The sequence below is a fragment of the Polistes canadensis genome, unplaced genomic scaffold, assembly GCF_001313835.1.
Source record: "Polistes canadensis isolate GaletaPanama2010 unplaced genomic scaffold, ASM131383v1 scaffold_30, whole genome shotgun sequence".
Taxonomy (NCBI): domain Eukaryota; kingdom Metazoa; phylum Arthropoda; class Insecta; order Hymenoptera; family Vespidae; genus Polistes; species Polistes canadensis.
The window spans coordinates 250414-277205 of record NW_014569577.1 but is presented as its reverse complement, the minus strand read 5'-3'; the positions used below and the strand labels follow the sequence as shown (position 1 = coordinate 277205).

The 26792-nt window shown below is 33.7% G+C and overlaps 2 protein-coding genes and 1 long non-coding RNA gene across 7 annotated transcripts in view; 2 read left to right on the top strand and 1 right to left on the bottom strand.

Annotated features, from left to right (window-relative positions):
- Positions 1–356: 356 nt before the first annotated feature.
- On the bottom strand, positions 357–4437 carry LOC106784117 (alpha-(1,6)-fucosyltransferase). 3 transcript variants are annotated; one of them, XM_014743269.1, is made up of 6 exons: positions 4138–4437; positions 3405–3688; positions 3158–3331; positions 2854–3072; positions 2697–2778; positions 357–2617 (listed from the first exon to the last, which is right to left on the bottom strand). In XM_014743269.1, the coding sequence occupies exons 2-6, from the start codon at positions 3638–3640 to the stop codon at positions 1553–1555; spliced, it is 1776 nt and encodes a 591-aa protein (XP_014598755.1). In that variant the 5' UTR covers positions 3641–3688; positions 4138–4437; the 3' UTR covers positions 357–1552. The 3 variants fall into 3 exon arrangements, with proteins under 3 accessions (XP_014598755.1, XP_014598757.1, XP_014598756.1); XM_014743271.1 differs by having other exon boundaries at positions 4081–4418; XM_014743270.1 differs by having other exon boundaries at positions 4090–4152.
- Positions 4438–4823: 386 nt separating this feature from the next.
- Positions 4824–5908, top strand: LOC106784095. Its single transcript, XR_001381386.1, has 2 exons — positions 4824–5402; positions 5467–5908. It is a non-coding gene; the product is annotated as an uncharacterized LOC106784095 (long non-coding RNA).
- Positions 5909–6909: 1001 nt separating this feature from the next.
- Positions 6910–26792, top strand: part of LOC106784094 (maternal protein pumilio) — a 62853-nt gene continuing 42970 nt past the window's right edge. For 2 of the 3 annotated variants that reach the window (XM_014743229.1, XM_014743228.1), the window contains exons 1-9: positions 6910–7502; positions 8346–8567; positions 8650–8778; positions 8880–9005; positions 16596–16731; positions 17818–17923; positions 18047–18146; positions 18232–18362; positions 19747–20101. In XM_014743229.1, coding sequence (XP_014598715.1) covers positions 7407–7502; positions 8346–8567; positions 8650–8778; positions 8880–9005; positions 16596–16731; positions 17818–17923; positions 18047–18146; positions 18232–18362; positions 19747–20101 — 1401 coding nt within the window. In that variant the 5' untranslated portion in view covers positions 6910–7406. Of the gene's footprint in view, positions 7503–8345; positions 8568–8649; positions 8779–8879; positions 9006–10535; positions 12075–16595; positions 16732–17817; positions 17924–18046; positions 18147–18231; positions 18363–19746; positions 20102–26792 lie in introns of those variants that run through there. The other variant, XM_014743230.1, reaches the window with a different exon arrangement.

The window sequence follows — 26792 nt, the reverse complement described above, 5'->3', positions numbered from 1 at the left end:
CCTGTCCAGTAAGATATGCAAAATTAAAAAATGTAACCATGTGATAAGAAAAGTTGTTGATCTTGTCAAGCAATTAGATTCGGAAGTCAATAGTGATGTCACGAGTAAAACCGACGAGTAAAAAAATGGTCTCTGGACCATTGTTTCATAGAACCCAGTTCCATCATACAACCACATGACAATTGCAAGCTTGACAGTTGACAATTAGATTATGATATTTCTTTAAATGATTAAATTCATGAGGAGAGTGAACACATATAAATACATTTTATTAATATATATATATGTTTATGAATATGTTTACGTATATTTATGTTTGTTTAATTCCTGTATTTGTTAATTTATAAAATATCATCTCACAGCTTAAATATTTATTAAAAATCAAATTGAATTTTATAATAATGTAACAAATGTTATTAATAATTAGTATACAATATAAAATATATTACAATATTATCTATATCGTATGTGCGCGCACACGTACGCGTGTTATTCTAAATACAAATAGGCCTCTATGGCTCAGCTCGATGTGCATGAATGTTAAGTATGTATTTATTTTTTCTTTCATAAACTATTTAATCATTGTAATATTATCAGTTTCAAAATATCGTTTATGTAAAAAATAATTCTTAAAAATAATTTCTACGTGCATATAAAAGAGAGATATAAAATCATGTGATACACTAATAATACAAATTGTTGCGACATTTTGATTACGTTAATGTTAATTGCTAAAAAACGATATAATGTTGGAGAATGCTATAAAAAAAGATAAAATGACATGTAATTTTATTTACAAGTATATTCTATACAACATACGGATTGACCATGGATAAAATTTTTGTTCAATATGATATTTGTTTAATAAACAATAGTGTATCACTCTTACATCATCGATTTAATATCTTTTATAAACGTATTGCACGAAACATTGTATTTCTCTATCATTTTTTATAATCGCTCCTTTTTAATTTTTTATATATAAGAAATGGAATAAACGTTTTTTCTTTTTCTCAATAGAAAAAATTAATATATAATATATAACAAATAATGAAATCAACGAGATAGACACTCTGATGAAATTAACAATCATGCTTTTCTATATCAATTAAATAGTAACAAATTCTTTTGTACGCTACTTACTGTCAAAACATTTTTTTTAAACAATTGTATTTTACTTATTGTATTTCTTCTATATTGTCAACTTTAATGATCGTATAATTGTATACAGTAATAATATATTAATGCGTACAATTATATTCTATAACTTTCATAAATACAATTATTTGCAGCAGTGATTGCACTTAAATATAAATATGATCTATTTGTTTTTATCCCAATTCGTGCATATATATATATAGAATATATAATAACTGACTCTTTTCAATTGTAAATAGCAAAATATATACATCATGAGTCATACTATATTTTCTTATGATAGTATATTTGAATTCAAAGAGCTAACTACAGTTCTCTGCAAGCAGTTAATGAAATGCAATGGAAATGATTTGTTCATCATTATTTTTGTCTATTGGCAAAATAGAAAAATGTCTTATTTCTTATCTTTATTCTCGTGTAACATTATATCTGGATATTTTGGAAAGTCAACGGCATCGACAGGATTTTTCACTTTAAAACTAGGGAATAGTCCTGTCATACTAGTTCTAGTATTATAACCTTTGGAATATCCATCCCAATGATTTCCATATACTTCGATTAGATCACCAACCTTCAATTCCAATTCGCCACTTTTTCTTGGTTTATGATCCATAATAACTATATGAGGATGCGAATTTTGTCCACCGTAGTAATAAATATCATCCAACGATGAAAATCTATTATATGCATCCGGGTAATAAGTTTGCATTAATTCGTACGCAACTCTGCATACTTGCGAACTAAATGTACACACTAGATAATCACTTAAAGACAAAAGATGTATATCTATAATAATTCCTTGTAAAGATGAGTCCGAATAACGTTTTGACACTGATGCTGTCTCAGCTATTTCAGGATCACCAATAATTTCGTAATTGGGATAGCGACTTCTTGCTGTTGTTATTACTTTTGGATCGTCGCTAGCCAAAAATACTCGTCTTACATCTGGTTTTGTTTCCAGTTGGTCAAAATATTGATCTACTTTAATCATATACTCATCTATGTCGTGATATGCAGCTTCAGTACCGACTTTATCGGTTCTACGAACGTGAACGCCAACGATTGGTTTTTTAAAACCTAATTTCTCTTTTGCGTTATCTAATACTTTTTGCATATTATCTTGAGGTCGCATTAAGTATTTTAAGACTTGTCCCACCCACCAAACTAATGGATGGCCATGAAGCTTCTTTAACCTTTCCGCTATATCTGCTGGTACACTTGGAGGTTGAAATTTAGGTTTGGGATAAACGTTATCCACAATTGGCAAGGAAATAACTTGTTTAGAAGAATCACCGGGCCAATTAGCATAAGATACACCATTTACGGATAAACATGTATCACTAAGAGGCTTAAAAACTGATTCCCAACCTTCCTTACGATATCTCCATCCTTTTGACTTTATTACAAGTGTTCTTTCCGTTCCGTAGGCAACCAAAAAACAGTAAGTAATATGATGTATCTGTAATTAAATTATATACGATCGATCACATATACATTCAAACGATATGATCTTCTTTGATTTATTGAATATAACTTACCTGGCAACCGAAACCACAGCCTTTATTTAAACTGCATACTAACTTCTTTGCTTTATTACAATCGGGAGGATTTTGTAAATACCTTAATAAAGAAATATAAATACGTTAAGTATACAACAGTTAGAGTACAAATACCTCAAATAATATTCCATCTTACTTGAATCGACTTTGGACAAGATCCGATAATTCTTTAGCCTCTTTTTTCCGCCATTCTTCATGACCGTCAGCTTTCGTTAATCTATCTACATCCATAATAAGAGACTTTTTATGTTCCCAAATATTACTTACTGCATCTTGAATTTCTTTTTCTTTTTGTTCAAAAGAAAATTCGTCTATGTGCTTTTTGAATTTTGTTAATACAGCATTCATATAGTACCTATAAATTAGGCGAAGTAATAAACATTGTTACAACAATGTATTAAAAATAAATTCTTACTTATTTTTTAAGAAAATTTACGTACCACATTTCTTGTACATCATTTCTTATTTTACGCCGCAGTTCTTCGTATTCCGAAGAAGGTATATTATTTTTAGATCCAACATGCTGATCCAATAGATCATAATAAATTGAAGCTCTATCAGCTCTTTCTTGAGCTGAACCCAAATGATCTCCTTGTAAAGATTTAGTTCCATCCCTAATAATTATATTGACTTCAATAATTCAAAACTCAATTACAATAAAATTGATACACGTACAAATTTACATACCTTAGTATAATATTTTTTAAAGCATCATTTTGTTTCTTAATAATTTCAAAATCATTAATCATTTGTGCTAAACGTTGAGCATTTTCTTTATTTGTAGGAGTCCCATCTTGTGATGATATAGAATTTGTTTTGAAAACGTGTAGAACAGATATAATTAATATTAACAGCCACGTTGCTAGCAAAGCTATTCCCAATTTACCTAGCCATCCAGGTCTCCCTGACCAAAATGTTGCCATTCTAAATTATTGGAATGAAAATCTTCCATTTATTGCATTTCATCTCATCTGAAATCACATTTAATGATAATTTATTATTAAAATAGCAAATTATTATATTATATTACAACAAATTTATAAGAAATTATTACTACTATTGATTGACAATATTTGACATTTTGATAAGTCTAAATTAAAAGAATATATTTTTAAATAAATATACACGCGTTATGAGAAAGAATTAAATAATATTTTTATCGATGTATCTTCTACGCTGTAACAAGATAATTGTTAATTGTTTATTATCTTTCATTAGAGATACGTAATAAGCATGACACATGATCATACACAAAATCATAATACTACATAGACATATATCGAGTACTTGAGAGAAACAAGTTCATCATAAGAATTAGTATTTATTCTCGTAACGTGAATATATACAAAATCTTGATAATTACAGATTATACCTAATTGGAGAATTGTTATTTAAGAAATCAATCAAATATAAAACTCACAATTTTAAGATCAAATAGGTACTAGCTCGATCATAGTATAATTACTTCCGCTTTTGCGTGCATGACAGCGCCATTACTTTATATCATGTGTTGTTTTTATCCTTTTTGCTCGATTTTGCAGATAAAATTAGTTTCACTAACATCATTGAGTAACCCTTTCTCTACATTGAAAATGATTCGACTTTGGAACCAATTAATTAATAATATTTGCTATGTTATTATTTATTTCGATGTGTCATAGAGACGTTGTTTATGTTTATATCAATAGTTATTAGGACTCTAGATAAGAATAATAATAATAATTTATTATTATTATTAATTAAAGTTAATTTGAAATAAATTTTATCGTAATAATTATAGCAATATCTGTTAAGTTAATTGTTTTTTAATTACAAACTTAATCCAACTTTTTATCGAATTGATAATTGTATTAGGAAACAAATAAGATAACACGACCAAATTTACTTTATACTTATTAACATATATAGTTTTTTATATAATCCCTATCAATTTTGCAGCATTTTAATTGGACCAACCAATCAGTGAATTGGAAAGATATAATAATCGTTCGCAAAAAGAACACAATACGGTGTTTTCATTGGTTGTTTCCTGTCTAGTAATAACCAACGAGATTACAGTATTCTCAAAGAATCACGATGATGATATGGTGCGTAAAGCATTCACATAAATATAAAAACCAAATAATATTTTATAATGCAACGAACGAAAAAAGAAGAAAAATAATAATTCGTAAAAAAAGAAAACTAAGGAGAAATTTTAAAGGTGACCACACATATTATTGTCTACATCGTGGCAAAGCAAGCATTTCTTAACACAGAAATGCGCCCTTCTTTCCCTCACTGCGCGTAATTTTTTTTACTTAACCCTAAAAACATGCAGGATTCTTGCGCGCACAAACACGTACGGCGGCTACAAATGTTGTACCTGTGAATAGTGTTTTTTAAGCTCTTAATTTTTAATAAATTGTGCTGTAAGTGAAGAAGAACGCACGTGATAGGATAAGAAAAAAGAAACACAGAAAATAGGTTAGAAGGAAAAGAATGAATTATTCTAAATCATTCTTCCCGCCGAGGTAAAAATTGCATACACGATTTCATACACATTCACGCATTATATATGGAGAGAGGAAGAAGGGGAGATATTAGGTCATTACATATGAAATGTCCAATTATCCTTAGTATCAAGTTTGATACTCGATTTCTTCGATATTACACTTTGACCTTTGTTTATTTTTTATTAGGAAGGTACATCATCAACCCTTCAGATGTATGTTTGGTTTGTAATTGTTCATCGAATTGCCTTTTGCAGATTAAATTTTCATGAATAAATAAAAAATTCGCGTTGTTTACGGATGAGTTTCGTCGTGGAACTAATATAATACAGACAATTCAAAGTATCAACAAAATGTTTACAAGGATGTGGCTAATGAACGCACAGTACGTCGATGGTTCGACAAGTTCGGTTTAACAATTTTGATTTTCAAAATGAACCACGTGAGCGACCTAAGAGCAAGGTGGATAATAATGAACTGAAAGGTGTAATGGAAGCGGATATATCTCAAGGTATAAGCAAGGTTTGACATTTCTATTCCAACATTATTATATCATTTGAAACAAATCGGTAAGGTTTAAAAGCTGAATATTAGAGTTCTGGATGAATCAGTGATAGAATAAAAAAGTAATGTATATATCAAATCTTAACTCTTGATGTATTAATAAATATAATAAAATCTATATTACTTATTAAATTATTTTCCTTGTCTGTGTCTCTATTTCCTTTTTCAATACTTCGAGTTGTAATTAGTAATATTATTCGAGCATACGAGAACGAAGAGAAGATACAAGAAATTTGTTTTCAACTTTCCTTGGCCTTCTACTTAATTTTATCCAGTTCCTCCTCTCCCGTACCTTTTCTCTCTCTCTCTTTTTTTCTTTTTATTTTAATTATTTTATCAAGTTTTAAGTAAATTGCTTTTTTTCCTTATCGAGTACGTAATCGGATATTTTCGTGGTACTTTTGGAATTTGTTTTTATCCTTCTTTTGTCTTTTGTTTCCTAGCCTTGTTCCTTACATTTTCGATTTTTGACGGAGCTTAAAGTTTTTTCGTTTCGACCAGATAGAGAGGTTATATTGTCCGACATTGTTACTTGAGACTTTTCTCGGAAAAATAAATCCAAAGTAGCGTCTTTCTACTTCAATTCTTACTTTTCTACCCCATTTTTTCTGTTTTCTAATTCTCTATGTGTACTGTGAAGATCTTTCCAATTGTTATGTCGCACGTGTATGTGCATGACAGTGCGTGTGTGTGATCGTTTACGTGACGATATAATCTGTATAGTGCATCGCGTCTCTGTGTGGTGGATGTTGTTAAAAAATCCGGCAGTAAGCGCGCGCCACAAAAGAGCAGCAGCTGCCATTGCTGGCTGCGCTGGCTGGCGTTCGCTAGCGTTCAGCAAGCGATCGTAAATATATCGCCCTTGGAGTTGTTCCTTTCTTGTCGATCGTCCTCGTATCGTTCGCGTTGCATATACTCGTTGTTGTTGTCATTATCGTTTTTTCCTTTCCTTCATCTTCACCGTCGTCGTCCTCGCTCTTGTCCTCGTCCTCGTAGTAATCATAATCGTAATAGTAGTTATAGTTAAACTCGTCAACGTCATTGTCGCCGTAGTCGTCGTCATCGTTGTCGTTGTCGTTGTCGTTGTCGTTGTCGTCGTCGTCGTTGTGGAAATAACAGGAAAGAGAAAGGGAAAGGAAGCGAAATAGACAAATAGAGGAAGAAATAAAGAAATAAAGAAAGAAGAAAAAGAAGAAGAAGAAGAAAAGAGATGTAACGCATTTAACGCGCCACGCGTGGAACATGTTATTGCGGCAGAAACGTAGCGGACATTGAAGAGAAAGAGAGACAGAAAGAGAGTGAGAGAGAAGTCAGCATCGTGTGCGTCGTCGTGGCTGCGTCGACCAAACGCCGGTTCTTCGTAGCGAGCCTAACCTTTCGATTTGCGGACGCTCGCTCGTTCGCTCATTCGGTTGGTCAGTTCGTAGTTCGTTCGTTCGTTAGTTGGTTCCGAAGTGTTGGTCGGTGTGTCGGCCACTCGCTCGGTCGCTCGTTCGTCCGTTTATACGTTCGTTCGCTCGCTCGCTCGCTCACTCATAAGCTTGCTTGATTCGCTCGTTTTAAACGATATCATTCGTACGGCGCGTGTGTGTGCCTGCGGAAGAACGGCTGTTGCTGCGGGTTTGACAGGACGATGAAGTGGCTCGGCGCGAGCACCGCTGGCGCCGGTGGTGAACCGGCACCTTCAATACAACTGCATCATCCTTCAGCCAACGGCCACATACCCACGGTAAGAAAATATTTTTTTCTTTCTCTCTCTTACTCTCTCTCTCTCTTTCTCTCTCTCTCTTTCCTCTTCTTCTTCTATTATTTTCTCTTATTGCCCTTCTTCCTCTCTCTTTATTTTCTCTGTTTGCTGCTTGCCTACCTATATCTCTTTCTCTTTTTCTTTTTTCTTTCTTTTTCTCTTTTTTTCCCCTTCCCTTTCTTTCTCTCTCTTTCTTTCCTTCAATTCTTTATCTTTTTGCTGTCTACCTATCTCTGTCACTCTCTCTCTCTCTCTCTCTCTGTCTCTTTCTCTCTCTCTGTCTCTTTTTTACTTAACCTTCTTCATATTTAATACTTTCTTTTCTATTCCAATCAAAATCAGGAGAATAAACAGCTAAATTAGTTTTTAACGAGTGTTTCTTCAATACAATTAAGAAATATACGAAAGTTTATATTAATGACCAATGGTTTGATACGTCTGAGTCACTTTGATTAACTAACAATAAGTTGTGTTAGTATATTTGACATAGGATTATTAGTTTTCTTCCAATAATATAGAATCATATTAATTGCGTTTAAAAAAGATAAATGCAACATGTAATTGTATGGTTTCTACATATTTGAGTACGAAGCTATTATATTCGACTAATAAATAATTTATATTGTTCATGAAAAACTCATTGGTTATATTCTTTGCTTAAGATATATTATTATATTACAAAATAAATGTAAATAAGTATATTATAAACGATTTTGGGGGAAAATATATTTCCCACAATTGCTTCTTCATGTTTGAAATTCTGAAATATTAGGTGTATCTAATAAGCGTCATTGTCATAAACGTGGAATCATTTATTGTTAAAAGGATGCAGAGCAGTGCAGTCAAGCCATGGCAGGTGGTGACAGTATGCGAATACAACCTGGTCAAGCTCATCAGATTGGAGCTAGTAGAACTCAAGACGATGCAATGGTTGGATACGTGTTTCAACGACCTACCGAACCAGAATTCAATGCACAATCTGCTAATTTTCAAACAAAACAAGCACCAAGAACATGGACGTTAGCGGATGATACAATTGTCGATAATGTAAGTAAATCTTGAATGGTTTTATTATAATGAAAGGTAAACAATAATATAAAATATTATATAATTTTGTGAATGATTTTAGAATCAAGAAAAGTGGAAATATCCCATGACTAAACTCAGTATACCTCAACAAAGTCAACCACAACAATTGAGTTTACAAACAATGAATAACATACATTTACCATATGAGATTCATCAAATGCAACTCAAGGTAATTTTATATGGTTTTTCCTGTGTGCGATATATAAATATTATTGATTATGGTACTCATTATTGGTGTACAAATAATTAATAAATTCTGTATGTTGCTAGAGCGGAGCTCCTGGAGCAGAGCATTTGGTTTATCTTAACAATCAAATGACGGCACAACAACAAGTTGCACTTTTTCATCATCAGCATCAGCAGCAGCAACAGCAGCAGCAATTTAGAAATGGACAAGTAAGTACTACATTATGTGATCAAAATTAATCTTATATAAGTGGTTATGTCGTAGTAATTAAGAGAAATTTGATTTCCTAGAAGAAATATTGAGGTTTTATTTTAACACGAATCTTTAAATCACACTCGTATACATTGTGGCATAAACCAATTTAGCTATGATAATTCATTTAAAAGTTCCGATTTGACAAAGCAACTAAAATAAATAATGCATATAGATTCTATCATACAGTTATAAATTATACAGATCTCATCTCTTTCCTTATTATACTTTATATATCAATATTGTCTATTATATTGCACATAAATTAAGTAGAGCTTTTAAACTTGTGCATAAATTGATTCATATTGTTTCACATGGGATCATTATGTATTTGCATCATTTAATATATAGATACGTATTTTATAGAATTATGATGTTTTCATTAAGAGCGTGTATTTAAAAATACATTATTTTCATATTCTTTGGTAGATATTATAAATCGATAATAATATTATCATTTTAACATCAAACAATATGGTAACAGATAACATGTTTATAATCGATTGTAAAGAGTACTCTTCATTTTGACATTAATAATTTCTTGTAGGAATGTCTATCGCGAATTATATTTCGATAATTACAAATTTTAGGTGTATTTAAATCAAATAAATCAATTTAGGTTATGGTTGATTTCGCGCGTCACGGGGGGACAAGGCCCACTCGATGTGTAAATTTGGAAAAATCATGTCAAGGTTGAAATTTGGCTACTTCGTTGTTTATACTCGAAGAAATAATTAAGATAGATATTATTACTCCTTGTGCAAGAATTTGATCGTATCGTCGAATGGAATTTGTCAATTTGTATTTCGCGCGCCATTTAATTAAAAAAAAAAGAATGCTGCTTGAAGTTTTTGGCGGTTTTCTTAGAGTCGCATATAAAAATTCGAACATTCAAGATAGTTTGTGGTAAGAAGATAATTACGTTTAAAACAGTGACTGTCATTGTAATGTGATTGATAAAACTTATTACATTAGTCGATTTTTGAAACATCTTATCGTTGAGCTTAATCGTTTTATTGTCTAAATATCATTAGACGATTGTTATATTCTAACGGTGTCGCAGATAAATTGGGTTAATTTTTATAATTTTATTGTGCAAGGTAATTCGTTGCTTTAGTCGTTCTGTAATTTCTTTCATCATACTCTGCTATATCGAGCTTATATCTTTAAATTATAACATCGCATATTTTATTAAAAAGAAGAAAAAATCTAAATGTTGACTCGTTAAATCGAGTTTGTCCACGCGGTGAGAAACTCTTGAATTTACCGTGAGAGGGAGGAAGGCGAGGCTCAAAAGAATAGCATAACACAACGAATGTGTTTGGACGAAGGGTAGGCGCGAATTTTCTTGAAAATTCGTTGATTGGTTGGAGCGAGTAGACCCGCCGCGTGGTAGCTGGCAAATAGTGGGGGTGGGGGGTGAAGAAAGAGATCTAGTTATTTACCGTCAACGTCAGAGTGCGCTAGGGTCGCGCGTCGTTCTTTGTTTCATTTGGACGATCAGTTCGTCTCGTCCAGCAGCGCAGGGAGGCCGGTTGAACAAGAAAATTTTCGCTTTAAACGAGGGGTGTCTAAGCTATTATTCGTAATAATCCTAGAAATAAAACGCCGAGCAATTACCCCGAAAAAAGTTTGAAAGACAACGCGCATTCTCCGCGACATGCTGCTGCTAGTGCTGCTAGGACGAACGTGAAGCTGCTCGAGTTAACGCGTTTCGATCGATTTGGAAAGCTCCCGTGTATATTCTCCTGGAAAATAAAATTCGTATTCCTCGCGTAGTGTGAAAATAGTGTGCTGCAAAGTGTGCGTGATTGGAGAAGAGAAAGGTATTGGATTTGTGAGCTGGAAAAAGGAAAGGAAAGGAAAGGAAAGGAAAAGAAGGAAGAAGGAAGATAGTGTCGGATTAGGGGAAAAGAGCTTTTCCGGTGTGTCGGTGGTGTTAAGAAAGAAAAGCTTAGGAAATAAGTAACACGGAAGAAGGCTTTAGATAGCGGCGTTAGCATCGGTTTACGTACACCTTTGGTGTTGAATCGTTGAACGGGCGGACCCAAGGATTCCCTATCTCTCGCGCTCGTCTCTCTCTTTCTCTTTCCGTCTCTCTTCGTCTCTCTCCGTGTTTCTCTTTATTAGTCTATCCCTTTCTTTCTTTTTCTTTTGTGCCGTTTCTACGTCACTAAATCCCTATCCTGCTCATCGGTTGGCTTGCCGGCTTTAAGAGCGAGAGATACGATACAGACAGACGGACAGACGGATCGTGCACGTTTTTTTTCTTCTTATCCTTTGATAAGAAAGTAGAAAAGGTGAAGAGAGGAAAAGGATTAGAAGATTAAAGAAAGAGAAAATAAGAACAAATTATCGTGTCGAGTCGTGGCGCAGGATAGGAGAGGTGGTGGTGGCGTAGTGCGACGAGTTAGATCACAACCGGCATCGCATCGTCCACCCTATTTCCTTCACCTTCTCTCTTCGTAGGAGTTATTGGACGCACCGGCAGGAGGGGGGCCGCCCTTTTAAAACAAAAAGTGAGAAAGAGAGAGAGACAGAGAGACAGACAGGCGTAATCCTCGGCGTCTCTCTAACCACAATCACTTACCACATCATTACATTTACCAACACCATCTCATTAACCTTTTTCGTGTCTTATTTGCTCTTGATCATCATCGGTCGATCTCTTGTTGAAAAAAAGTATTCTTCCTCGTTGTGTCCTCTTGTTGCTCTCTCTCCTATCGATCGAGCAGTGCATGTGAGAAGAAGAAGAAGAAGAAGAGAGTGCTGCGCCGCTTTGAGTTTCTTTTCGTCCGGCGCGCGTTTGTTTGTGCTACCACAACGAAACGGGGTTAACGGCGAATCCAGCAACGACAACAACAACAGTGGTAGTAACGACGCAACGAGTTCTACTTACTTCGGATACGGTGGAGAGTTTCGGTGTAGGATACGGCCAGGGTGCAAGCACCAGTACAGGCGACTGGATGAAACCACCGGGGGACTTATTCCTTTATTACGATATGAAGGATCTGGGAGCCGACATGGTATTTACAAACCAAACAACCATCTCATCTCGTTTCTTAATTCCTTTATATCAACCCCATCCATCTCGATCGTTATCTCTTTCTGTTTTTATTTTCTCTTATCAAAAATCTATATATCTATCGTTTCCAATTTATATTCTTCATTTGCATTTGTATTCGTCCTGCGAGAAGAGCAGCTAACGCGTATTATCGCCGAATGCGCTCCCACGAGTAATAAATCATAAATTCGGTTTTAGGTTATGGTCGTTCTCTAGTCGCAGAGTTATGTCGCGCGCATCGTATGGAACGCGCTTGGACACGCGCGCGCTCTCCGCCAATTCTTACCGGTTTATTTTTCCTTTCCTATCCTTTCCTTTCTTTTTCTTTTTTTTTTCTTTTTCTTTTTTTTCTTTTTCTTTTGCGTTGTTCCTCTTTGAGGTTATCATACACAACATTTCTCTCTTTCTCTCTCTTTCTCCCTAACTTTGTTAGGTATTTTTTCTTTCCTAGTTTTCTCGTGATTAGGGTATTTTTTTTTTTTTTTTAGATTAGAGTTTGTTATTAAATTTTATTTATATTAATCGCAGAACTCAATAATTTAATTAATACGATATTTAATTTAATTATATTTTGTATATATTCAATTTTGCATTTAATGGATATAATTTATTTACCACACACAATCATTTGAAATATTAAACGCAATTGTTAAATGAAACAATTAATGTTTCAATTTAACAAGTTTATCTACCAAAATTAAACATTTAACAATTAAATAACATTGAATAAACAAATTAATTACAAATTATGTGTAAATAAAACGCGTAAACGTTGATAATGTTATTGACGAATTTTATTATCGAAATTATCTCTTCTTATAAACATGAATTAGTTATTGATTTATTTATAACGTAGAATAAACTTTTAGATATTGATCCTTCAAAAAACAAATATTAACATCGTAAACAAATTTAACGATTATAGTAGTATAGAATGAAGTATTAACAAATTCACAAGAAGAAGAAGAACATATGAGAGTGATCTGAAAATTTTTGAACCATCAACCAAAAAAAACTTACTTTTTCTTAAAAGTAAAAGTGAGTTTGACCGAAAAAGGGGATTGTTTCTTTTTTTATGCTCAAAACTTGTCAACTCCCCCTACGTACAAGGTGTCCCAAGAGAAGAACAACAAATAACAAATCAATATTAATTTATTAATAAAACTGCAATATTTTTAATTTTTCATTCTAATATATGAATTTATAGTTAGAGTGCAGTGTTTTAACTAAATTATGGACACGCGTTGCTTCCACTGTAAATAATTGACAAAAATATTTGTTAAAAATAATTATATACTTCGGTAAATCGACTTTTGGGACATCCCGTATGTGAGTCATCCACAACACATTAACAAATAATATGCATGACGTTGTTTCATTTGTTGTTGATTTCCTAGACTTACGAGAAGTAGTGTAGACACATACAGGTGTGACATACGTGTCGTTGAACCTAAACGCATCACGTTTCCCGTGACCTATCACTGAATGCGTATGACAAGGACGTCAACTTGTTCGTTGTTATCATAGTCATTATTTCTTATCGAACGTTTACGAGATTCACAAGATTCGTATAATCTTAGAATGTATTCATTGTCATCATCATCATCATCATTATCATAAGCAGCTGTAAGATATATAGGCATATCGGTTTATATTAGATCTAGTACTCGAATTCATAAATCCACGAGTGAGATAATAAGAGTCTCTAGTGTGTTGTATCGACGACGTCATTATACGTCGTTACGTTCGAAGATTCACACCAACATATTACATTAGGCATACAAGAAATCGCGTGACGTAATTATCTCCGCACGAGATTCCGATAGTATCGTAATAATGTAAACATAAATATAAATCTATCGAGATTCTGACAGAGACGACGACACCATCATCACTTTCGTCACGAATTTTGTCGAGGTGTTATGTGTACACAACACGAAAAGTTCAATCTTCGATTTTTTTATTTTTATTTTATTTTATTTATTTATTTAAATACAGATATCAATAAGAGAGAGTACAATAGAAAGAGCGTTTGTAGCCATAGTTCCGATAAGTAAAGAGGAAGAAAAAAGAAATAAGTAAAAAAAATAAAATAAAAAATAAAAAAAAAAAAATAAAAAAAAAAGAAAAAAAAAAGAACAAACAAATAAATAAATAAATAAAGAGAGTTTATAGAATGAGAAAGACAATGGGGGGTGGGGAATTTGTTTGGTTGGTGCTTTAACGCGCGCGGACAGTGGCCGTGACCCGTGGCCGGGGGCCTGGGGAGGGGTCGGTGGCCCCGTGGCTGTTTAGCGACGTCCACGGTGCGCGTCGGAAGACCGCCTGCCTGCCTGCTTGCTTGCTTGCTTGTGGTCGCGGTGATGGGGGGGAGTAGACGGCTAGGCGTGCTTTGGTGGGAGGAAGAATTTCTCTCTCCATCTAGTGGGTGGACGCGCCTGAAAGGGGCCAGTGCGGGGGGGGAATAGCCGCGCGGAGGGTTGCGCGCCCCGCGCGGTACGGTAGCAAGACGGAGAAAACCATTTGCAACGGTGGTGAAGTGAGGTGGAGAAGGATGATGATGCGGAGGATGCGGAGGATGAGGTTGTGGGGGTAGGTGGTGGTATTCCCGTCATTCTCCTTCTCTCTCGCTCTCTCCCACGCGTCGCGATGTGGAAAGCGTCTCCACCGGCCGGCGTCGCGGTCGATACTCGCGGCATATCATCCCCGGCTGACCGAGCCTTACCCTTACTCTCTCTCTTTCTCTCTATCTTTCTCTTTCTCTCTTTACTCCTTACTTTAAATTATATCCACAAGTTTTGATCGATGCGAAACGTTTCATCGAGACCATTCGATCTCTTCTATTTTTCCCTTTTCTTTTTATTTATTTATTTTTATTATTATTATTATTATTATTATCTGTCTTTATTTCTCTTTTTATTTTCTCCTTTTTTTTTTGTCTGCTCCGAATGAAAACATTTTCTCTATTTTAAATTCAGATCACGTAGCTGAGATTTATCTTCTTTTGATATAAGGGATTGCCAGCTTTCCTTGAACGTTGTGTTTTGTTGAATCGAACGTTGAATCGCAACGAACTATTATGTTTGTTTGTTTGTTTGTTTCTTTCTTTCTTTCTTTTTTTCTTTCTTCTTCTTCTTTGGCTTTTGGTATCTCGACAAAATCTAACCCTTATCGGTTCGATTTAACGACTTGTACTTAACGGAGCCCCCCGATTCGTCCGTCCCGTTCGTTTTTGAAATGAATTGATTGACAAACTGAGGATTTGATAAAAATCGAACAAGTTATGCGGCTTTGTAAACCGGTTACAATCCCATAGGAAAAATGATCGATCGAAGTGGACGGATCATCTGCCTGCCTGCCCCTATCCCTGGTACAAATGCGAAACAACCAGGACTATTCTTTTTTTTCTTTGCCTTTTGCGTAATAAAATTTTGTTCTATTAATACTTTTTCTTGATATCTGACACCGCGTTTCATTTTACTTTCATCAAATTAATACTTAGAGAGTAAATAAATTCAATCTAATTAGGGGTATAATTCTTTTGTTAAAGTTTTTATGTACTCCATAAAAAATTAATCGATTTAATTTATCATGCGAATTCTAGGTTTTTTTTTTCTTTTTTTTTTTTCTTTTTTTTTTTTTTTTTAATTCAAAGTTTTAGAAGTATATGTTCTACTGATATCAATAGATTCGTTCCTGTACTATTGCATTAGATTATCATTTACATTAGGTATATAGTACATGCGTTCTCTGTCCACGTTATATCGTACCATTGTCACGGCACACACGTATCGGAATACACCTGTATAGAGAATTCCGAGATCCTCGTGCGTCTTCGTGTTTCTCTCTTCCTCGATTCTCTTTTTACCGCGTTCTATTACGTCATGGATCTTAAGTTGCGTGAGGTTAGGATCGGTGCAACGGCCCCTCGGCGAACAACTATACGTAGTTAAGTCCCGAATGGAAACTACACTTTTGTTTTCTCTTAACCAAAACAGGTGGGATTTGCACGAATAAACGATCAATAAATTCATTTTTTATTCGATCCATTTTTAATTCTGAATATCCCTATTAACAAATACAAAATTAAATATTTATACGTAGAAATATAATAAATAAATAAGTATGTATGTATGTATGTGTATATTTGGGGTGTCGTGTGCTCGAAATTTTGGGTTCTGGTCGAGCAGACTCGACATACGTATTGTCAAATGTTTATTAATATAAATGATATAAGTATACATTTAAGAAACATTGTTTTTAAATGGAAGACAATAATTTTTTACGTCTTACTTATTATAATATTGTCCGTAATTTTGTAAACCCACACACACTTCTGATATTTACATATGATTAAATAAGAAAACTTGTGTAGTTTCATCTCTTATAAAAATGTGTAAATGAATTTATTTCTTACATAGATAAGTAAGAAATATGTTCGATCCAACTGCCGATCTATAACCATTGTTTTTTAATATTCTAGATCGCTCCCTCGGCAAAAAAGCTTTGGGGTGTGGACGAAGGCGGTTCCAAGGACGAGGGTGGCGTAAAAGGTGGTGGGGGGATACTTCACCTGGGCGACCACCAAATGTGGCGAGATTCTACTTGGAGTACTTCAGGTATTTTCATATGTTACATTTCAAATGATCGATCCCGTTACCTTGGATCAAACCAATTATTCATCTTAATTTTGATACCTTCGTTCGTTACGTCTTAAACGATCCTGTTTACCTTACCATTCTATTCTTCGATCATTATTTTACAAAGGTCACCATGTCCATCTATTCCGAGTTATAAATATTTGTATGCGATCGATCGATCGATCGATCGATATAGGGTTTGAATACAATCGTATGTTGATTCAACGATGATGCATTTGACGGGGCATCGTATATGTCGTATGAAAAATGAGTTTAATTATTGATTACAAAATCTACGATTAAAGTTAGCCACAACACACACAAAGTCAGCCAAAGTCTTGCTTTCACTTTCGTTGTTCACATTATTGAATGAATAGGAGGGGAAATAATTGTTCCTCCAGCTTGAGTGAAATGTAGTATTGTAAAGGTAGTAGCAGTAGCTGCAGCAGCAGCAGCAGGTGAATAAGAGAAGATGTATCTCGATACCGTTGGCATGTTGTTGGGGCGCGAGAGTGGCAGGCAACGTGTGTTGCGAAACTGAACACTTGATTCCGCGATTTGAACGTGCACATGCGAAACGTTCCTGCGTGTGCGCCGCCTCCTCACGAGGATGGGTGCAACGCGGCTGTTGCTATGGCGACAGACGCCCGGCATCGGCATCGAGGGCGGTATAGGGGCAATGTCCCAACAACGCCAGGGACGTGCCTACCGATCCACCCTATGACAATCTTCAACCCTCCCCCTTACTCTCACCCCCTCCTTCCTTAACCCTTTTCAATTCCTTCGATTAACCAACATTCCATAGCTAGGGGGAGGAAGAAGAAGAAGAAGGAGGAGGGGTCTTTGCTAATTTTAATGTCTTCCTCGATTCTGTTTTTTTTTCTCAACAGACAATTTATCCTAGGTAGTTCCGATCAATGATTTATAATTAAAATTTCAATAGACGAGAACAACAAATATAATTTATTTCTTGTTTTTTTTTCTTTCCCTTCTTCTAACAAATTAATATGATCTTTTAGTTTTGTTTGTTTATTTGTTTGTTTTATTTTTTCTATTTTCTAATAGATCATGCTGTATCACAACCAATATCGATGGGCAGACGAGTGGGTGTTGGTACCGGATATCATCATCAAACTTCTGAAGTTGGGACTGTTCTCAGTCCTAGAAGCAGGTTGGTTAAATGTTATTTTTCAATTTATTTAAGTGACATTATGCTGAATTTATATTAATACTATGAAATTTAAATGTGATCTAATATTTCAAAACTTTGGTATATAAGATCTTCTCTTTTAAGTGAAACGGGTGGATTGGGAGTCAAGATGGTGGAATATGTTCTTGGTTCAAGTCCCACGACACCTAAGGATTTAGAACCTCGAATGGGATCTCTTCGATTGGTAAATTTGATAAATAGAGAAAAATATAAAATCTTCTCATTTATATTTACATACATATACTTATGTTTTTTTCCCCTCTATATAGAATACGGACACAGACAAAAAAGAAAAAGATAAAGGATCGGCAAGCCCATTTGATAATTCGAAAGATGATACTGGTCCACAAGGTAATGGATTAGCTTCACAAAATGGTCTTGACGATGATAAAGGTTTCAAGTAAGTATTGATCGATGAAAAGGAAAAGAAACGAAACATTCATTTCCTACACCGTTCGAATTTTATTAATTTTCCATATTGATTTTTGTTTATTGGTTTTACTTAAAAGTCATTAAGGATTAATTAGAATGCAAACACTTTTTGAAATATTTTTCCATACTTGCAAGAAAAAGAGAAAAACATACATACGTATAAATATCAATAATAATTGTCGTCGTCGATAAGCGAAAGGAAGGAAAGAAGGAGAATACGTGCTTATCAAATTGTTATATTACGTTTCAAACAATCATATTAACAGATTTGATAATTTAAATGTATTATGTTGTTATATATCGCATAATAGCGAATATTTATCAGGGTTTAGCCGGACACGCTGAGAAGAAGAAACGTCACAGTGATAAAATTGTCAAGGGCGTGGAAGCTTTGATTTTGTTTGCTGCTGTTGTTTTGCTTGCACGCGGTCGTCGGCATCACGCGTACACGTGTTTTATGTCATATTGTCACTTTTCGTTAACTAGCGCCATCTGCGACTCTGGTCAAAAGTACTTTGTAAAAAAAACATTACCGACACTTTCACAAGATAAGTTTTCTCTTTTCCGTCGGTACGTCAGATTTGATTTTTTTTCTCTCTCTCGATCGATTAACAATCTTTTACACAATTTTAAATTAAAATTATTATTTCATAATAAATAATAATATTATATTGGGCGTTTTTATTTGATCTATTTATATATTCGCTGGGTAGAGATATTATAAATTTAAATTTACTCGTCGATTATTTATTATACGAGGGCGATCAATTTTACAATTAAGTTTTATCGTTTGCATTATAATTATGTTACATGCATCGTTATTAGTTAAGAATAATATTTACATATTTATGACAGAATTTTGTTGAGCCTAATAAAGACTAATTTTTGATTGTGAAATTAAAATTTCAAGATTCGGCCCTTAGTTTGATTGATTTAGATTTTTATGTTTAATATACTAGATTTTCGTATTCGTCTATGTAATATGATATTTGAATTTTTCTTGCGATATCAATGAGAAAAATAATTTTCTTTAAAACTATGTTACAACTAGTATCTCAGAAGCAACAATGCGGTCCCTGACATTTACGACGATGATTTCTTCGTATCTGGAGAAACTACGTCATTCTCTTTATATAGATAAAGCATGTCTTCTCTCTATAGAGTGTTTCACTTTCTTTTGTAAAATTTATTTACGATCGATAACAGCTTCGTCATTATCAGTATTCTTATATAAGTAATTCAGATATTCAATCGTTAAAAATTAATAATTAAATTCAAATGAATTCGAACAAATTATAATATCGTTATTGTTTCTTTAATTATTTCTTTTTCTTTTTTTTCTTCTTCTACAGTCGTACACCAGGAAGTCGTCAGCCATCGCCAGGTGAAGAAGAATTTCAAAAAAATGCGGCGGCAACGTTAGCAGTTAGCGCAGGCGGTGCCGGGGTAGTTTTATTAAAACCAGGTGTCGACGTTGTCGGAAGTGAGGAACATTTTATGGCAGCGTTTGCTGCAGCACCACCGCACCATCTTCAACATCACCAGGCACCACCAACGCATCATCTTCAACATCCTCATTCCCATGCGGCGCAATTGTTTGGTGCACAAGCACCGCCACCCCCGCAAGCACCTCCACCATCACAACAACAGCAACAGCAACAAGGTCCACCCCAACCGCAGGACACTACAACTCATTTCGACGTACAGGTAAGTCCAGTTTTTTGTTTTTTTTTACCAATATATACATTTATTTTGTAGTTTTAATCTACGAAGATGCTGAATAATGTTCTACGCGTGTATTTTATTTATTTGTCGTGTAAATGATCAGGATAAAAAACAAAAAGGATTTTTATTGGTGATTAACATCAAGTCCTCCATCTTGTCACCGATTTATTTTCGCACAGGATTCTTCTATTTTTTCCATTTTTTTGTTTGATCGTTTGTTAAAAGGAATAAACGAATAACGTTGTTTATTTAGTCATAGACTTGTCTAGGATTTTATTAAGAAGGAAACAGTTTATTCATCTTTTCTTTATTAATTTTCAATAACAGCATTTTTAAACATATTAGTAATAATGAACAACAAACTATTTTAATATCATGTTATTATACAAATTAAAATAAATTCTTTTTATCTTCTCATACAGTTAGATACGTTCTAATACCACCGAGGTATTGCGTTATAGTAAAGTTAACGCAATTATATATTTAAAAATCTTATTACCATTAGCTATGAAATATTACAGCTATATTATCATCGTACGCATACCAGTTAACCGCACGAATTCATGATTATTAATATGATAGTACCGTTAGAAATGTATAAACTATGCCTATCGTTACGACAATAGTTTCGTAGCAAGCTTTCGTCGGTTAGAATCAAAGTTTCATCGTCTGAGAAATAAATATATAATTAGATGACTTACGCGAGAATAAGAGAAAAAGAAAAATATTATGCATTTTAATTATACGTAATATTTGTATCCTGTTCTGGTACTCTTAATCATTTCCATACTTCAATTGTCCTGCATCTTCAATTGGTGCTCACTGTAAAAACACAAAGACTATTTAAAAATAATTTTTTAAATTAGATCATTGCAAAAAGAAAACCCGTTACACATTTAATTTAACAATCAAAAATACTTAACATTACATGAAAGAATTTATTTGCTATACGTTATTGTTTTTTTATATAAACTCATGTTTAAGTTTAATTATTCACTACAGTGACAAACATAAGGAAGCATAGGAAAAAAACATAAGAAGCCGTATCTAATTGGTCAGGTAATAATACAAAAAAATGGTATACAAAAATAGAGTATGCACATTACAGTTTCAACAACAGCGTATTAATTATTACTCATTAACTTGATCTATTTACTCCCGAGACTGACGTCTTGATAAAATAGAAAAGTCACGTTTAATTAAATAAACGGATAAAAAGTTTGTAAATTTAGTTTTTTCAAAGCGATACGAAATAAAGGAAAAAAATTATCGAAGATATTTGCAATGCGTGCCTCTGGATGAGAATTCGAACGACAAAAGAATTTAGGAAAGGGTGAGAATAAGGGGTTGGTAGGTGGTTTGAAAGGAGGAAGAGGGGTAGGGTAGAGGAGGGGGTGGGTGGGGGAAGAACGACCTTGTCCTGCGGCGCAGACAAACGTATAAATCATAGAGTGACAGCCTCTCGACGTCTACTTCCAAACCTATTCGGAAAATAGAACGGTCGATATACGTCTAACCATTTTGTCGACAATTCACACAGGTTCATATATTATACATGAATATGCATATATATATATATACATATATTACAACATTTGTACTTTCATCTCATACGATTTAGCACCGAATCATCGTCCACGTGTATGTATAATAATATACCGGCAAATGTACTATTTAGATTTATATTTATATTCGTTGGATTCTTATAAACTTTTATCGTCAATTCTCTAAATGTTACTATTTGTATACACATTTATATGAAATGTAAGATATATATATATATATATATATTTGTTATATTAATTTTATTTATTAATAGCCGTTATTGACCAAAAAGACTTTAAAGAATAAATTTGAAGGATGAGAAACACAGTTAAAATTAGGCAACATTCTACTTATGTATTGCAATATATAAATTAATATTCTATATATTTTAATATATAAAAAACTATATATACATTATACACATATATACATATTATATATATATATATATATATATATAAAGCCATAAATATCTAAATATATATATATGTATAGATAGATATAAAAAGTGTTCATTGTGGTATTTTCTGGTGCACTTTTCTGATGGACGATTGGAAACTTTTTGCTGTACGATTAGACACGCTTTCCTTTCAAGAACAGCTGTACGAAAGAAGAATGAGATCCTTACATTCCTATCAGCGACGTAATATCTATTTCCATCTCTCTTTCTCTTTCTCTTTCTCTTTCTCTTCCTCTCTTTATTGCACATGCGCACGTTCTCGGCAAAAACGAGGCTTTAGAACCCTTCCGGCACGAAGCACACGTGAGGGAAGTATTAGTTCGGATAGGAGAACGATTGTAAAAAGAGCAACGGCGGGGGTTACGGGGGGATGACGAATAAATCGAGGTCGATTTGAATTTTCTTGCAAATCCTTGAAGATTTTTTAAAATAAGAGCGAAAGTCTCGACACGTTCTTCGAATTATTATCCTGTTTGGACCACTTTGATTAGATATTCTTCTTGACAAATCTTCCCGGGGGCCCCCTCTCTCTTTTCTTTTTTTCCTCTTTTTTTAATATCTTTTTCTTACGGTGTTTTTTTTGCATACTCGAGAACAGTTTTTTCTCGTTATTCCTACAATTCGGTTGTTATTTGATTTGATTTAATTTTATTTGATTTTATTTTTGTCTTTTCTTCATTCAAATAGATATATTTCTTCTTCTCTTCTTATCCCTAAGTTTTGTATTCGTTTCATTTATTCTTTCGCGAAATCCTTACCTTGATTTCTAAATATATATATATTTTTTGTTCATCCTGGTCACGTAAAAAGTACTCACGTAGTTTTGCTTATTTTCATCACGTGTTATTTCACTAGTCCTAGGTATTAGAGTGTATTACAATGGTTTTGATTCTTTTTTTTTCTTCTTTTCTTTTAATATTGTAATAGAGAATAGAACAAAAGTTGCAATCATTTTGTTAACGTATATTAAATAAAACACAAAACAAAAATAAAAATGTATTCAAATAAATGAGAACTGTATATAACCATAGCTAAAAAGATGTACTTCTTTTTATTTTTTTTATGGGACAAGCACGAAATGTCTTAGAAGGATCGTCACGAAAAAAAAAAAATATTAAACGTGTGGTCATTAATTAATCAAAGATGATCCTTGAAAAACACGCATAAGATAATATTTCCTTTCTATTTCTCTTTCTTTTTTCTCGTATTATATGCGTTCTTCGTATCCACAGTTATTATCACAAACTTTCTTTAAAGATCGTCGCGAATAAATCTCTAACTCTAACACAGGACGATTAAAATCTAACTTAACAAACCTAACGATTTATATATACTTTTTATTTATTTATTTATTTATTTATATATACATACATACTACGCAACTTTAACTAACACAACCGATATACGATCGGTTTTTAAATAGTATTATTATATTTTTTTTTTTTCTTTCTTTTGCAATCGCGCGCGTGTCAATTTTTAATTACAAATTTCAAACCACCATTTTCGTTTGATTCATTTGCGTAGTAAGTTTTAGAATTAAATTATAATCATATAGCGTCATTTTTTTCAATTGATTTTTAATTCTTAATTCCTTTTCCTCCTCTTTTTTTTTTTTTTACCAAATTTGATTTTATTTTCTTTTGTTATTTTTTTACCATTTTCTTTTTTTTTTGGATTTCTTTATTTTTAATATAGTCGAGACACTGGTGTATTACGTAATTTTTATTTGATTTCTCTCGGTATTTTTATCATGCCTAACTTTTAACGTCGTACCAATGAAGAAAGAAGAAGGAAGGCGTGCTGAAATTTTCCACGTGGCTCGCGACCCGTCGTACAGGTGCACAATCCACCGCATTCTCTATCCTTTCTCCCTCCTTCTCGTCCTCTTCCCTCTCTCCTCCCCCTTACCATTCTCACCCTTCTTGCTCTTTTCCGCTCTCATCCTACGCTCGGATGAAATCGCAGAAAATCGTTTTAGCGAAGGAAGGGTTTGGTGATGGGGGAGGGTGGGGAGATCAGATGGAAGTTAAAAACCTGCCGTTTAAAACAAATCTCACTCCTCACCTCATGGAAAAAAAAGAGAAAAAAAAAAAGAAATCTCTACGTTATTAGTCGAAGGTTATTCCTCATTTCGAAGATCTCTATTTCTCTTTTATTGTTATTATTATTATTATTATTATTATTATTATTATTATTATTATTATAAAAATAAAACGAAAAAGAAAAATGTTTTATAGCATCTGACGTAACGTTACGTCAACGCAAATTTCACGAAATATCGACCTCCTTCCGTTTACGTTCTTTCTCTATTCCCCCCGGTTTATTCTTTAGTTTTTTTTTCTGTCTTTTTTTTTTTTTGTTTTTTTTTTCTTTTTTGTTTTGCGCTACTGATGGTGCACGTCGCTTCGATATGTGTGCCTAACATAAAAATAGAACTACGGCCAGAGAGAAAAGAGAGAGAGAGAGAGAGAGAGAGCATTATGTCGGGATTTATGCACCAACGTGCAACCGCTTGTTTTCCTGCTACTCTTCTATCCCTTCATGTGTGTTTGTGTTTGTATGCGTGCATGGATGCATATATGTATGTATATATGCATATATGTATGTATGTTTGCATATAATATGACATGTATATATATATAATTGTATATGCGCTTATATATATCTATATATATATGTATATACATGTGTTTGTTTGTTTGTATATACGAAGCGTGTATACGTTCTATAATATATGCTTATATATGTCGATACACGTGTTTATACCGTATATACGATACATTCTTGCTTTATATACGCTTATGTTTATATAATGTGTGTGTATATATATATATATATTTATGTATATGTGTATATATATATATTTATATATATAAAGGGAAGTTATCCTAGTAGGAAAAATGCGTGGACGCATGAGACGAGTCGTTCTCTGATCGTGTTATTACGCGAAGGCTCGTGCTTAGCAGTGCATGAAGCGATTCCCAGACCTCGTTTCCTCTTTTTCCCCACTCTTTTACACCACCCTCTCTCCTTCCTTCCTTCCTCTCTTTCTTTCTCTCTCTCTCTCTTTCTCTTTTTCTTCTTGGACGTAAAAAAGAAGAACAAAGTCGACGAAGGCAAAAGATGGATAGATACAAATGAGAGAGAAAGAGTTAGATGGGGTGATGGCAGGGGGAGGTGGGAGGTGGGAGATGGGAGGGGTACAGTCGAAGAAGAAGACTCTGTTAAAGGTGTTGTGTAGAGATGCTACCGTACACACTAACGCACATACACTAACGCACATTTAGAGAAGAAGGGATCGCGGGTTGTTGACTCACTGCCCATTCAGCATAAAGTGCAACGACTTCCTCCGATGAAAATCTGTATCATCGCCCGAAGCCGCGGTGCACGTCTATTTTTTTTTTTTTTTTTTCCTTCTTTCCTTTTCTGTCCCTTTCCTTTCCTTTAGATGGGGGTCGTCGTCGTCGTCGGTGGTGGTGGTGGTGGTGTGGCGCGACGGTGATTCCACCAACTTCTGACTGATTTTCTACGTAGAATCGTCTCGGTCAGGGATTTCAACATTTCTTTCTTTCTTCTTTTTTATTATTTTTTTTTGTTTTTGTTTGTATCATCTTGATTATTCGTCTTCTTTCGATTTTTCTGTGTGTTTTATTTTTCTTTTTCTTTTTCTTTAACAAATCACAACCCTCTTCCCTATTCTTTCCTAGTTCTTCCATCTTTTCTCCTATCTTTTTTTCCTTTTTTTTATATATATATTATTTTTAGTTATATCATCTTTAGCTATCTGTGTAGGGAATCGAAATGTTCCTTCGGAAATGTTCACGGACAATTTCTTCTTCTTCTTCTCTCTCTCTCTTTCTCTAAAATGTTCGATCGGAGTACGTTTTTGTTAATGGAAAAATCAGGTTTTTTTTCTTTTTTTTTTTTCTTTTTTTTTTCTTTTTCTTTTTCTTTTTTCTTATGGCAGAAACAGAAAGAGAAAGGAAGGAAGGGTTAAAGGAAAAAGTGTATGCAAAATTTTTTTATCATCATCGGTATCTACGCGCAAAGCAATTCTTTTCTACGAACGACGCGTTTAATTTATTCCACGTTCGTACCGATCCATACGAAATTTCGTAGAAGTTATATGACGAAGACGAATCCGGTTGTAAATAACTCTCGTCAAATCGTCCGAAAGCGAAGAAGAACAAGAAGAAGAAGAAGAAGATATGGTATATGAGGCCAAACGCTTGTCAGTCATTTCAAGATATTTTTGGTCTGTCTTTACATAATCATCGGTTATGTACGCATCTTCTTCTCTGCAAGGTCGTCGTTGGTGTCGTCTTCTTCTTCGTTTAAGAAAATGAAAACGAAATTGAAATGATGATGATGATGATGATGAACTGATATTTAAAATTCACGTTTGATTAGTTTCGATACAAAAAGTAGTAGTAGTAGTAGTAGTAGTAGTCCTTCCTTCATTCCTTCGAAAATGAAAGACAAATTTTCCAAACGAATCGTTTGCGAATCTTTCGAAGGGAAGACATATTTTTCTCTTCTTCTTCTTCTTCTACTTCTACTTCTACTTCTTCCTTTTTTATTTTTATTTTTATTTTTTGTTTAATTTTTCCACGAGTATTTAGAAACAATAGGCGTCGCGAAGCGCGGTTGGCATCATTACCAGTACAA